Raw genomic sequence first — 13259 nt, 5'->3', positions numbered from 1 at the left:
CCCCTCCCCTCCCCTCCCCTTCCCTTTTATTTTGTTTTCTTTTTTGCTTTGACCCATCTCTACAGTAGGCCTATTAAGGGTGGGTGGCAGAGCCTGGCTTGTGAGTGCTGCAGAGTCCAAGCTCTGACCCTAAAAGCTCTGGTAATAAGATGGTAACAAATATTTGTAGCCAAAAGCTCCTTATAGTCAGGAGGTGGTGTTGTCAGGGCAGGGGTGTAGGTGAGTTCCTCAACTCTCAGCAGCATCTGCAGACTTCTAAGCTATAAGGGTTCTATGCCTGGGAGTGGGATCCAAGGGTCTTCTCATCGCTTCTCCTCCCCAGTTCCCCTCAAATGACTTAGAAAGGAGGCCGCATGGCCTTGTACTCACAGACAGACCTCCCCAGATCAGGTACCCTGATAACCCCAGCAAAAGAGAACTCCTGTAGAGTTGAGGATTGACTGCAGAGAAGATATGAAATAGGCCAATGAGGATCTGGATGGCCTGTGGGGAGAGCAGAGAGAAATCTGGTGAGAGAGAAAGTGAGGCTGTGGGCTGCTGAGCTGCTCTTTTGTCACCTTGGCTGTGCTCCAGAGTCACTTGAGGTATGAGTGGGATTGGGGTCAACATTTAGACTAGACCACCATCTCTGGGTGAGGTCTATTCCAGGTGTGCTTTAAAGCCCCACAGGTGACACCAATGGGTGGCCTGAGTAATGAAAAGGGTAAGATTATTCAGAACAGTTTTCTTTGTTAATTTGGGTCTCCACATGCTTTTGAATTGTTGGTCACCGAATTCACAGTCACTTCGCCTGTATCAATTAACAGGATGAAAAGCATAATACAGGATTACAATGCCTATGCAACATAACCATTGTTTACCTTCCCACATATAGTCTTCCTTGGTGTTTGGGATCAGCATCTGGATTTCTGATACAGTTTTACAGACTTTAAGAGGTGGCTCTGATAAATTTGGGATACAAACATAGAAAAGAAGTGAGCCCATTTATAGTTGCTATGATGAAATACCAAATGATGGGTAATTTGGATAAGAAAAAGAGAGTCTATTCAGCTCACAGTTTTGGGACTGTCAGTTTAGGCTTGCTCTGATGAGGGCTCCTTTAGCTTTGTCATTGCATGGAAAATAGTATCATTGTGGAGTGCATGCAAGAGGGAGAGATTATATAGTGAGACTGAAAGCCAGAGGGCTAAGGGAGGCCAGTCTTGCTCCTGTGAGAACTATTAAGAGGTTCCACAAGGACTATACCCAATGGCCTGAATACCTCAAGCTAAGACCTACCCCTTAAAGGCTCTCTGGCGCCTCCCAACCTCCCAATAGTACCTAGTGGAGGCAAAGCTTCTGACACATGAAGTCTTGTAGGGCATAAAATAGCCATATCCCTACTATAGTAGGGTTTTGATGAGTCTGTTTCCTTCCTGAACCTTCTTTTGTCCTCTAGGAGGGTTGCAACCTCTCAAAGGAAGCAGAGCCTTTTGCACACTTTGAGCACCAAAGCTGTGTATATGTCTCATGGTAATTGCCAGAAGATACAGTTACAATAGCTGCTATGAAGTAAATTCCCACCCCTACCAGGTTTTTGAGAACTATGTCTTGGTCACCTCTGGATTTGTGCTCAATGCTGAGTGAGGGAGTGTACTGAGACAAAGAGCTTGCTATGATCCAGTTATCCTTCCAGCCAGTCATTTTACGAGGACTTGGCTGGCATCTAGCAGAGCATAGGACCGATCTTGTTTCTGCCTCAAAAAAAAATAGAATGGAGTTGAGCTTTTCAAGGTGCCAGATGAAATTAGAGGTTTCAGAAAAGAGACAGGACCATCCTTGGTGGAGGAGGAAATCAGCAACCTCAGAGGCATTAGGATATAGAAGAGCTTACTAGATCTTATGAGAGGCAGCGACTGAGGTTCTAGGAAGCCCAGGCCACTTGCCTGAGTCAATGGTTTTTCTAGTGAGATTGCCATTGACCCTTGTCCCTGATAGCTAGGAAAGGGATGGCTGGTGAATTTTATAGCTTCCTCTAAAACCCATGGAATGAACTGGGGAGCTGAGGAATACAGAGAGGGATTGCCATTAGAATCTGTGACCTCCTTTGCCCTCTGACCCCATCGAAGGCATGAACTTACATAGTCCATGAAGGAATGGACTTAAGAAGCTGGAGAGATGATGCCATACTCACCCCTAATGTTCTGACCTCTTCATTTATGAATTTCTTGGGATTAAATTCATGAAAGGACATAAAAGACATGTTCCACTGGGGATGGCTTGAGGTCTGTGTTGGCCCGGGGACAGTATTTAGGAGACTCTGAGGGTCTCCAGGCAGGATCTGGACACTTGTTGTTTCTGGTGAGTACTGGATTACTCCTGGGGGAGTCTGCACACCAGCCATTCCTGCTGGATACTGTAGTCCAGTGGACCTAGCCTGCAGGCCTGTCATTGCAGCTGGATTCTGGATCACAATATGTGGGTTCTGGAAGTTTGCATTCTCTGAGTTATACTGGAGCACTGTTGCTGAGGCTGGGTAGGTGGTGGTCTTTGCCAAAGGCTGTTCCTGTCTTCCAGAGACCACAGCATATGTAGGCTGGATGACACGGACATTACTCGGGACAGTGACAGCAGACACATTCTCTTGATTGCTCATGATGCACAGCTGTTACAAATCACACAAGATACAATTTCCACCAAAACCCAACAATCCCTCTTACTCCTTATGTCTGTCAATGTCTTCACTGAAATGCAAGCCTACTACTTAAGATAGGTCTTTGTTTCCTTGGGGTCCGTGTTCTTTCTGAGGATGCAATATTCAAACGAGCTGGGACTTCTCAAAAGACCATGTATCTTAAAATGTATTTAATTTAATGTTTTATGTGTATGGGTGTTTCACCTTCATTTATGTCTGTGAACCATATGTGTGCCTAGTGTCTGAAGAAGCTAGGGCATCAGATTCCCTGGAACAGGAGTTACAGATGGTTGTGAGCTGCCACATGGGTGCTGGGAATTGAACCACGAGAACACAGTGTTAGGTTCTGTTCATCTATATTTCAGCTGCTATTAGGGTACTAGGGAGCTCTGAGGATGGCCTGTGTTTCCGTCTTAGGTGTCTGAGGCTGCTGGAAGAGAATAATGTGACTGTGGTCCCGACATGACTTCTGATTAGGTAGATCTGGAGGATGTCTTATTTTTCCTATGCTGATGAGGAAGGATGCCTGAGAGGAGGCAGCCAGTCTCCTTAGAACATTAAAGACATATGTAGAAATATTTCCCATTCAGATGAGGAAAAAAACCTCACGTGTCAATATTTACTTCTGTTTACTGCTTTTGCACATAAATTGTAGATCCTTGATTACAGAGCATCAAATGCTTTGACACAAAAATAATGTGAACTGGATTCTAGCATGATGCAAGCAGGAAGCTTTCTGGCCTCTCTAGATGACAAATACAAAGTAAACCCATGCTAGTGCTCTATGGTGCCAGCAGGTGCCAGAGTGAGGAAAATACCCCCAAAGGCTGATATTAACGTGACTCAGTGCTGGCAGGCTGCTGGACTGGCACCATTCACTACTGATCACCCAGATAAGAAAGCCACAGGCAAGACAGCATCAGGGTCCAGAGGTCAGACAGCTCTGGGTCTGTTTCACAGTTTCTGCTTTTATGACCTGCAGGTGTAAGGGTATGAAATGTAGGTATAGACATGTCCTTCCAACAAGCCCCCAAGTCCTTCCTTGGGGCCTCACTTTCAGCACAGGGTGGCACTCTTAGCTCAGCTTTTATTAGCTTAGATCCTGCCAGCAAGGATCTACAATTTATGTGCAAAAGCAGTAAACAGAAGTGAATATTAGCAGGTGAACCCTACCATCCCTCAGACTCTGAGCTATTTTATTTCCAATATTAAGTCAAGTGGATCTTAAAATGTGGTCTCTAGGTCAGCAATGCAGGTAATTACTTGGTAAAAACCTCAGTTCACTCTCCAGATTCACTGTTTGTCTTCTAAAGTGTCTATTAGAGGAATCAGAGCTGGCAATGTCTGAGACCCCAGTAGCACAGAAAGACTCCCTGCCCGCCTTTTACTTGGTGGCATTACTTCATTCTCCCTGAATCCAAACAGTTAAAAACATAGAGCTTCAGAACAAACCCAGAGTTTCCTTCTTTTAAGTCCAAGCTGATTTCTGAGGCCTTTTGCATTTTCCTTGTCTGTAAGAAAAACACCTGGCAGGACTGTGGGTGTAGCTTGGAGGGCAGAATGCTTGCCTCGTGTGTATGAAATCCTGGGTTCTATCCCGAACAAAAAAAACTGGGTGTGGTAGCACGTGCTTAGGGAGGGGAAATCAGGAGGTTCAGAAGTTCAAGGTCATCCTCTGCTACACAGTGATATTTGGGCCAACCTGGGATGCATGAGAACTTGTCTTGAAGCTAAACCAAGAAAACAACAGCAACAAAACACCTGTCAAGTCAGGGCTGCACAGGCCCGTGATACTAGCTCCTCAGGAGTCTGAGGTAGGAGGATTGCAAATTCAAGACTTATATTACAGAGTAATGTCAAGATGACTTGGGCCACTTAATAAAACGTTGTCTCAAAACTAAAATGATATAAAACTAAGAAGACCTGGAAATACAGTTTAGTGGCAGAGCTCAGTGCATGAGAAAGCCTGGATCCAATCCTCAGCACCCAATTTAAAAAAGAACAAGAGGTCTGACACCTGACAACCAAGGAATTCCCCATGGTGTCTCCCCCATTTCCATATCCCCTATGTCTCCACTAAGCCTCATGGGGACCATGGCTCTGAGGGGGGAATGACTCACTACACAGCTCACAGGAGTGGGCTTGGAACCCAGGCTTATTTCCATGTCACTATGTTTTAACTTCTGTAGAGGAATTCTGTGCCTGTCAGGTGACACAAACCATGAATGTTCAGCTGTAGGAACATCCTGTGTCAAGCAGCATGTGCCACTTCTCCTTATTCTTTGAGCATCCTTTGCCTTCTCTGAAGAACTCCAAGCTTTCCAGGGAGGTGACTGATAGTAACAACTATAGCAACTGTAGATTATGTCTCACAGCCCTACTGATATGAAGCAACACCTCCAGCCATGTACTATCACCATCGAGGGTCAGAGAGGTTAGCCAACCTGAGCATAGTCATACAGGAAATGCTGAAGCTAAGGTTTACTTTTGAGACAGTCTCATGTAGCCCAGGCTATCTTTGAACTTGTTACATAGCTAAGGATTCTCCTGCCTCCACCTCCCAAGTGTTGGGATTATGGTCATGCACTACCATGCCTTGTTTATGTGGATCTGAGGGTGTGTGTATCAAACCTAGGGCTCTGTGCTTTCTAGGCAGACATTCTATTAATGGAACTATAGCCTGGAACTGAGATCTTGATGACTTGGATGGAAGATCTGTCTGATTTTCACGTTCAGAATAAATACTACACTGAATGCTATTCTCTTTTCCATGCCATAGGAAAATGGGTTAGCTCTGTCTTCCCTCTTTGTTTCATAGAAGGTTCATTGTTATTCAAGAGCAATACCATTACAGACATGGTGATTGACACAGGCAACTGAGCCCTGGGCTGAGCTCCAGAGGATCTGATAGGAACAAAGGAGGTTGTACTTCCCACCAATTCTTGGCTGAGGTCCTAAACAAACCTGGCCACAGTGCATTTACCAGATGGACTCAGAGAGTGGTCACTCCCTGAGACTCCTCCCTCATTCCTCTGCCGCCACAGTGGATATCCAGCTTTCTGTTCTGGGTGTCTAGTCTGCTCAGGCAGATGGAGAAATAGCTCCAAGAACCTGCTCTGACACTTCAGCTGCCTGCCAGGGGACTGAGTCTCCAGGGTTGGGTTGTTGTGAGCTCCCACCATACTTCAGTGCACTGTCTATAGGGGACTCCTGATCTCTGCAGCTCCCAAAAGACCTTTCCAGAGCTTGTCCAGGTCTTGGAGCCCTCTTAACTTAATAGGGTCCAAGTTCTGTCAAGACTCTGTGAAGGAATTCTCAGAAATCTTACCTTGAGTCCTGGCAAGCCTGTCTCCTCCTTTAGGCCCTGGTGGTTTCTGCAGCTGCTTTAAAAATTTCTCACAAGTGAAGAAATCTTTGGTTTCTCTTTCAAGCTCCAAAGTTCTCCTTAAAGTTTCACTGAGAGCCAATGAATATAATGTCAGGCTCCCACCTTGAATTTATCTGCACCTCAGAGTATTTATGGCCTTGTCTAGAATAGGATTCTGTAGAGGCATTCCAAAGTCTGCCTCTGAGAAAGTGTCACATGCAGACTGTCAGAGTGTGCTTGTACTTGGACATGGGGACCTTCTAAAAAGGAATTGAGTTAAAATGAATTGATCAGGATGGGATCTAAACTGGCATGAATGGTGTCCTTATAAAAAACAAATCTATGTTGTATCATGGAACATGGTGTGTGAGTGTGTGTGTGTGTGTGTGTGTGTGTGTTTGTGTGTATGTGTGTATGTGTAAGAGCATTCACCAGACCAGGACTGATTTTAATGTTTTAATAAAGAATATAGACTGTGGTCAGAAATATGGAGGGAAAGGTAGGAAAGGAGGGGAAGGAGAGAAAGAGTGGGGAGGGAGAGGGAGGATAGGGGGAAGAGGAGAGAGAGAATAAAGTGTACCCTGTATGGGAATGACCCTCTTTTTATTGCAGTTTAGAGAAGTTATCTCACCTTGCCTTGGGTTTATGTGGCCTTACATTGGAAGAGACCATAGGTTGCAGTGCACTAGATTGTGAGGTAGTAAATTTTATAACACCATTCATCTTTCCCAAGACCAGCCATTTGGGAGGAGGCACCAGGGGTCTTTAGGAGTTAGGCTGTAGTTATTTATATAAGACATCCCAAGCCTGGTCAGGCTCCAGGCAGTTAGGGTCTGATTGTCAGAGTAGTGGACTTTGATTTCATTTTTTGACCTTTAGGTTCCCCTCCCCTTATTTTATTGAACAATTCCCAATCCTTCCCAATATGTTTTGATCTTTTTTTTTGTCCCACAATTCCTCCTAGATCCTCCCTGCCTCCCTACCCATCTACCTTTATATTCTTTTTCTCTTTCTCTTAAAAAAGCCAAACAAATGAAAACAGACAAACAAACACATCCCCACAAAAACCGGAAACAAAAATATACAAGCAAAAGACCAACAAAACAATCAATGCCCCAACAAAGCCAAATGAGACAAAAAGGTTACAAAATTACAAGGGAGGTCCTTTGTGTTGGCCAACTACTCCCTGGCTTAGAACCCGCCCTGCAGAGTGGTTAATATACCCACTGGAGAACACTGATTTTTTTCTTTGCCAGTAGTTATCAACTGTAGATAGATTTTTAGTTAGGGGTGGGAGCCTGAGGCCACTTAGCCACTCTCAGTGCTTGGACTCCATCTGAGTTGAATCTATTGAAAGGTCCAAAAGGAACTGTGGACAAATGGCTAACTGTGGGACTATTAGCATTTGAAAGCCCATACTGGCCTCTAGCTTCTCTCAGCAGTGCCCGTAAAGTCTCTGTTTCAGACTCCTGGCTCCTCAGCTCTTCTGGGCCAACTCCCTACCCTAAACCTCTCCAGCCCAGGGACTTTGTCCCTTACCTCCACCACCCCCAGCTCTGATTCCTGTATGAATGACCCTGCCATTTCAGCCATGTGCTCTCTTGGTCCTCTTTCTTCTCCTCTCTTGCTCTCCCTCCATCTTCTCTCACGGCCTGGTTCAGTCTGCTGACCATATTCTGTCTCCTACTTTCTCTCCCTGCTTTGGACTCTTCCAGATGCCTCTGGCTGTGCTTTCCCTCACATCTACAATAAAACCTTCCCCTCAACCTCAGATCAGTCATGTGTTCATTTCATCTGCCTGTGTAGACCTTGATGATTTTGATTTTTGTCCTTTATTTCTCTACAAACAGAGATTGAACACTTGGAACAGGAACATAAAGGCAGGGAGTAGATAAAGCTTCTATCAGACAGGAAACACCGGGTATTACCACAAACAGGAGAAAGTAAGAGAGAGGCACACAGCAGGTCCTCTTTGCAGCCTTCAGAAAGCCCCAAGTATGCCAATACCTTGAGCTCAGACTTCAGTGGGATAGCAAACCTGTATAAACTGAAGTTTAAAAAAAATATTCAGTTGGCTGATTAGAGCTTCCATGATGGTGGTTGAGAGCAGAGCTATTGCATACCTGCATATTCTTGTGGGCTACCTTTAATCTCCCTAATAATGATTCGCTGTCTACTTCCTCATCTTATTTAATGTACTGTGACTGTAAGGTAAGTCCTTTTGGACTGGAAAGTAACTATAAATTAACAAACCGTTAGCTTCCTCCAAGTTCAAGGCTAAGAACGTCATGAGATAGCATCATAGACTTAGGCGAAAGTTTCCTCACTTTGCCGTTACTAACACGCCCAGTGTTTCACTGGCATGCCTTTAAAGTGCCTTGATTTATGACTTTCTTTCATTCTATAATTCTAAAGACTTCATGAAACTGTTTCAACACACTACTTAGAATAACCTGAATCCATATTACTGGGTCACAGTCATTTATATTTGGCTCCAGAATAAACTCTTATTTCCTTTGAGGTGAGAGCTGGGTTTTGTGTGGGCATTTCATGTTTTATAGTATCAGCCCTTAGAAACTAGAACTCCCTGTCTGGAGTTCCTCAAAGCTTTACTCAACAAATTAGCCCACGTGGCTGTGTGTGGGGCCCTGGGGTTGGCAGGGCAGGACAGCAGAGTGGTTTACTCCACACTGAGAATGGATGCCTCCAATCTCAGGTTTTTTTCCTATTCTTGTCATAGAAATGGAACAAGCCCTTTGTTCTTAGGATGCTAGTTTCCCCCTGCGCTTGTAAGCCTTTCTTTCTCCTCCCGTCTCTTTTTTCTTATGATCCTGGGGTCCCCTGGTATGTTGGTATAGCTGCCTCCAGAATCTCTCTATTCTTCCCACATTATTGGGTAGAATAGATAGCTCTCTCTTTAACCTGCCCCATCGTGGCCAGCCTCTGAAGTGGGAGGAGGATTCCTTTATCACATTTTAAAAATCCAAAGAAGTTGTCACCTATGGGATCTACTGCCTTCTTAAAACAAACCAACATGCTTTATCCATGTCTATTGTAGTACTACCCGCAGTACCACGTTATAAGATCAGCCTAGATTTTTGTTCCAGTTTCATTTCTGTTGCTGTGATAACATACTCTGATAAAAGCAATTTAAGAGAAGGAAAGTGTTTATTTGGCTGACACTTCTGGTCACAGTCTGTCATCAAGGGAAGGCAAAGCAGGAACTCAAATGCAAACTTGAAGGCAGGCATGCTTGCTATTCCATGAAGTATTAATCCTGGCCAAGGAGCTCACCCTCAGCCAAGTGATTTGCATCAGAAATCACAGAGGAATGCTGCCTGATTGCTTATGTCTGACCTTAGGCTCAGCTAGAGTTCTTGTAAATCCCAGGACCATCTGAGAAGGAAATGGTACTGCACACAGTAGGCTGGGCACTTATATCAATTAACAACAATCAAGACAATTTCCCCACAAGTAATGTGGTAGTTTGAATAGGGATGACCTCCATAGTCTCATATATTTGAATGCTTGGTCGTTAGGGAGTGGTGCTACTTGACAGAATTAGGAGGTGTGACCTTGTTGGAGTGGGTGTGGCCTTCTTGGAGGAAGTATGTCACTGGGGGTGGGCTTTGGGGTTTCAAATGCTCCACTTGTTCTCTAGCACCATGTCTTTGCTTACATGCTGCTGTGTTTCCCACTATGCTTTCTGCCATGCTAGTAATGGGCTAACCCTCTGAAACTGTAAGCTAGGCCCAATTAAATGTTTTCCGTTATAAGACCTGTCATGGTCATGGGGTCTTTTCATAGCAATAGACCACTGACTAAGACAGATACGTTCACAGGTCAGTATGATCTAGGCAATTTCTCAATTCAGTCTCTCGTCTCAGATGAGTCTAGGCTATGTCAGGTTGACAATTTAAGCTAGCTAGGGTAGTCCTCATCAACAGCTGAGTGAATAAAGAAAATGTGGTAGCCCAGCAAACCAGAGGAAACAAGCTAGTCAGCAGTGCTCCTTTGTGCTCTGTTTTAGTTCCCATACTCTGGTTTCTGCTCTAAGTTGCCTTTGGCGTCCCTTGATGATGGATTACAACCTGTAAGCTAAATAAACCATCTTCTCTCCAAGCTGCTTTTCATAATTTTATTTCAGTAACAACAACAACAAACTAGTTTGCTTTAACTAGAACACAACAAACTGGCAGGTGTACTATGACAAATTACTAGTACCTTGATGAGCCCTGATATTTTTAAAATATTTCTTGTCCTTAAAGAGTTGATAATTCTCCTCTGTATTGTTTAATACGAAATGAGTTGGCTGTCCATTTAAGCGTCAGGGAAGGTTTTCTATCCCTGCTGTGGACTCCCTGTGTAAACTTTGTATACTTTGTAAACCCTCAAGGCTGGAAAGTGGCCAGGCCCCTGCTTAAGGAGCTCCATCAGCCAGATCCCTCCCCCACGTCCCTCTAATTGTCATAACTGTGTATTTAGCCCTGGTAACTGTCACAAGGATTGTCTCCAGCCCCTGAAGGAGAACCCTCCCAAGATTATGCTAATTTTAGGTGAAAAGTTTGTACAGAAGCCACCAATTCCTGAATAAGAACACCCACCAATCTCTGAACTTCCCACAGAAACCCACTAATCTCTGAGCATGAAAACTCACCAATCCCTGAGCTCCCACAAGCTCAGGACTTGAATGCTCACCAATTCTCAACCTGAAAATTTCTGCCCTGAAAAACTCCACCTTCTTAGAAATCCTATATAAGCCCTGCCCTTTGTCCAGTTCCTGGCTATCCACTCCCTCCTCGGAGCAGACATGTCCTTCCTCATCCTGGACCCCACCCCAATAAATCTCTTTTATGATATTTGCTACCTGGTGTGACTCTCTTCATCAGAAGAAGCCAAGAAGCAATGAAGAGAAGAAGAGAAGAAGCAAAGAGGAGTGAGGTTTAGGCTCTTGAGCTCCTCAGCTTAGCTTGGGATACTCTCCTCTGGAAGTTGCAGCACCTCTGCTGAGGAGGCTTCCTCTCAGAACTATGTGGTTCCTGAGCTCCTATGTTTAAGGATGCTCTTTTCTTGGGCCTCTGTCCCATCTCAGAGCTGTGAGGTTCCTGGACTCTTGTGTCTCAGGATGTCCTTCCATTGGGATACCTGCTCTCCTCAAAGTTGTGTGATTCCTGGGCTTTTGAGTCCCAGGACACCCTTCCCATCTGAGCAGGAAGGCTAACAATAACATAGGCAGAAGTGCATTGAGCAGAAATAACATGGTAGACTCAATAAATGTTATTTACTTGGTTTTCTAGAACACTGAGTTCATTGATCATGCACTTATTGGAGACTGCTATGGTTTAGATATGAATTCCCCCAAAAGTTTGTGTGCTAGAAGCTTGTCATTTATGGTATTGAGAGATAGTAAGACCTTTGAGAAGTAAAGCCTGTAGGGAATGACTGGGTCATGGCCTTCTTTGTGAAAAGATTAATGTTGGTCTTTTGGTGTTAGATATTTCAGGAATGGACAAGCTCTTGAGAAAGTGGCTTGATATAAAGGGATGAGATTGGTATATCCCTAGTGTCTTACATTCTCTCTTGTCTCATGATGTTATATTGTGATGAACACAGGGTATTCTTTTTTTTTTGGTGTTTAATTTTTTTTATTGGATGTTTTATTTACATTTCATATGTTGTCCCCTTACCCCATCCACCACCCACCCAGGAACCCCCATCTCCTCACCCCTCCTCCTTCTTCTCTGCGGATGTAACCCCTACCTATCCCCCCACTCCCACCTCCCCACCCTCAAAATTCCCACCCCTTGGGGCGTTCAGCCTTCATGAGGTCAAGGATCTCTTCCACCTATGCCCAGCAGGGCCCTCCACTCTTACATATACAGCTGAACCCATGGATCCCTCCCTAAGTGCTCCCAGGCTGGTGATTTAGACCCTGGGAGCTGTGGTTGGTTGGTATTGTTGCTCTCCTCATGGGGCCACAAACCCTTTCAGCTCCAATGGTCTTCATCCTAACTCCTCCATTGGGAACCCAATTATCAGTTCAATGACTAGTTGTGAGCATCTGCCTCTGAATATGTCAGACTCTTGCAGACCTCTGAGGAGACATCCATATCAGGCTCTTATCAGCATGCACTTTCTGACTTCCACATCAGCATCGACATTTGGTGACTGCACATGGGATGGATACTCAGGTGGAATGGTCTTCAGACGGCCCCCCCTTCAGTTTCTGTCCCACACTTTGTCTCCATATTTGCTCCCTTGAGTATTTTGTTGCTCCTTCTAAAAAGGACCGAATCACCCCCACTTGGTCTTCCTTCTTTATGAGCTTCATGTGGCCTGTGAGTTGCATTTGGCAACTTGCAATTTTTACTTGGTAAAAATGCTTGGGCATTTCAAGGTTCTGGGCTAATATCCAATAATCAGTGAGTGAATACCATGTGTGTTCTTTTGTGATTGGCTTACTTCACTCAGGATGATAATTTCTAGTTCCATCCATTTACCTAGGAACCTCTCGAATTCATTGTTTTTAATAGCTGAGTAATACTCCATTGTGTAAATATACCACATTTTTTGAATCCATTCCTCAGTTGAAGGACATCTGGGTTCTTTCCAGCTCCTGGCTATTATAAATAAGGCTGCTATGAACATAGTTGAGCATATGTCCTTGTTATATGTTCGAGCATCTTCTGGGTATATGCCTAGGAGTGGTATAGCTGGATCCTCAGGTAATGCTATGTCCAATTTTCTGAGGAACCGCCAGACTGATTTCCAAAGTGGTTGCACCATCTTGCAGTCCCACCAACAATGGAGGAGTGTTCCTCTTTCTCCACACCCTAGCCAGCATCTATTATCACCTGAGTTTTTAATCTTAGCCATTCTGACTGGTGTGAGATGGAATCTCAGAGTTGTTCTGATTTGCATTTCCCTGATGACTAAGGATACTGAACATTTCTTTAAGTGCTTCTCGGCCATTCGAGTTTCCTCTGTTGAAAATTCTTTGTTAAGCTCTATACCCCATTTTTTAATAGGGTTATTTGGTTGTCTGGAGTCTAATTTCTTGAGTTCTTTGTATATATTGGATATTAGCCCTCTATCAGATGTAGAATTGGTAAAGATCTTTTCCCAATTTGTTGGTTGTCGTTTTGTCCTATTGACAGTGTCCTTTGCCTTACAGAAACTTTGCAATTTTATGAAGTCCCATTTGTCAATTCTTGATCT

At 44.3% G+C, this 13259-nt stretch overlaps 1 protein-coding gene across 1 annotated transcript in view; it reads right to left on the bottom strand.

Moving 5' to 3' along the window:
• The window catches only part of Ms4a18 (membrane spanning 4-domains A18), a 22998-nt gene extending 16958 nt beyond the window's left edge, over positions 1 to 6040 (bottom strand). Inside the window, exons 1-3 of the mRNA XM_028777497.1 lie at positions 6003 to 6040; positions 2174 to 2644; positions 370 to 483 (exon numbers count right to left, since the gene is read on the bottom strand). Of these exons, the coding sequence (XP_028633330.1) occupies positions 370 to 483; positions 2174 to 2635 (576 nt within the window). The 5' untranslated portion in view covers positions 2636 to 2644; positions 6003 to 6040. The remainder of the gene's footprint in view (positions 1 to 369; positions 484 to 2173; positions 2645 to 6002) is intronic.
• Positions 6041 to 13259: the final 7219 nt, after the last annotated feature.

Source organism: Grammomys surdaster, unplaced genomic scaffold (genome assembly GCF_004785775.1).
Source record: "Grammomys surdaster isolate TR1022 unplaced genomic scaffold, NIH_TR_1.0 310, whole genome shotgun sequence".
NCBI lineage: Eukaryota > Metazoa > Chordata > Mammalia > Rodentia > Muridae > Grammomys > Grammomys surdaster.
This window is presented reverse-complemented; position numbering and strand designations above follow the sequence as displayed.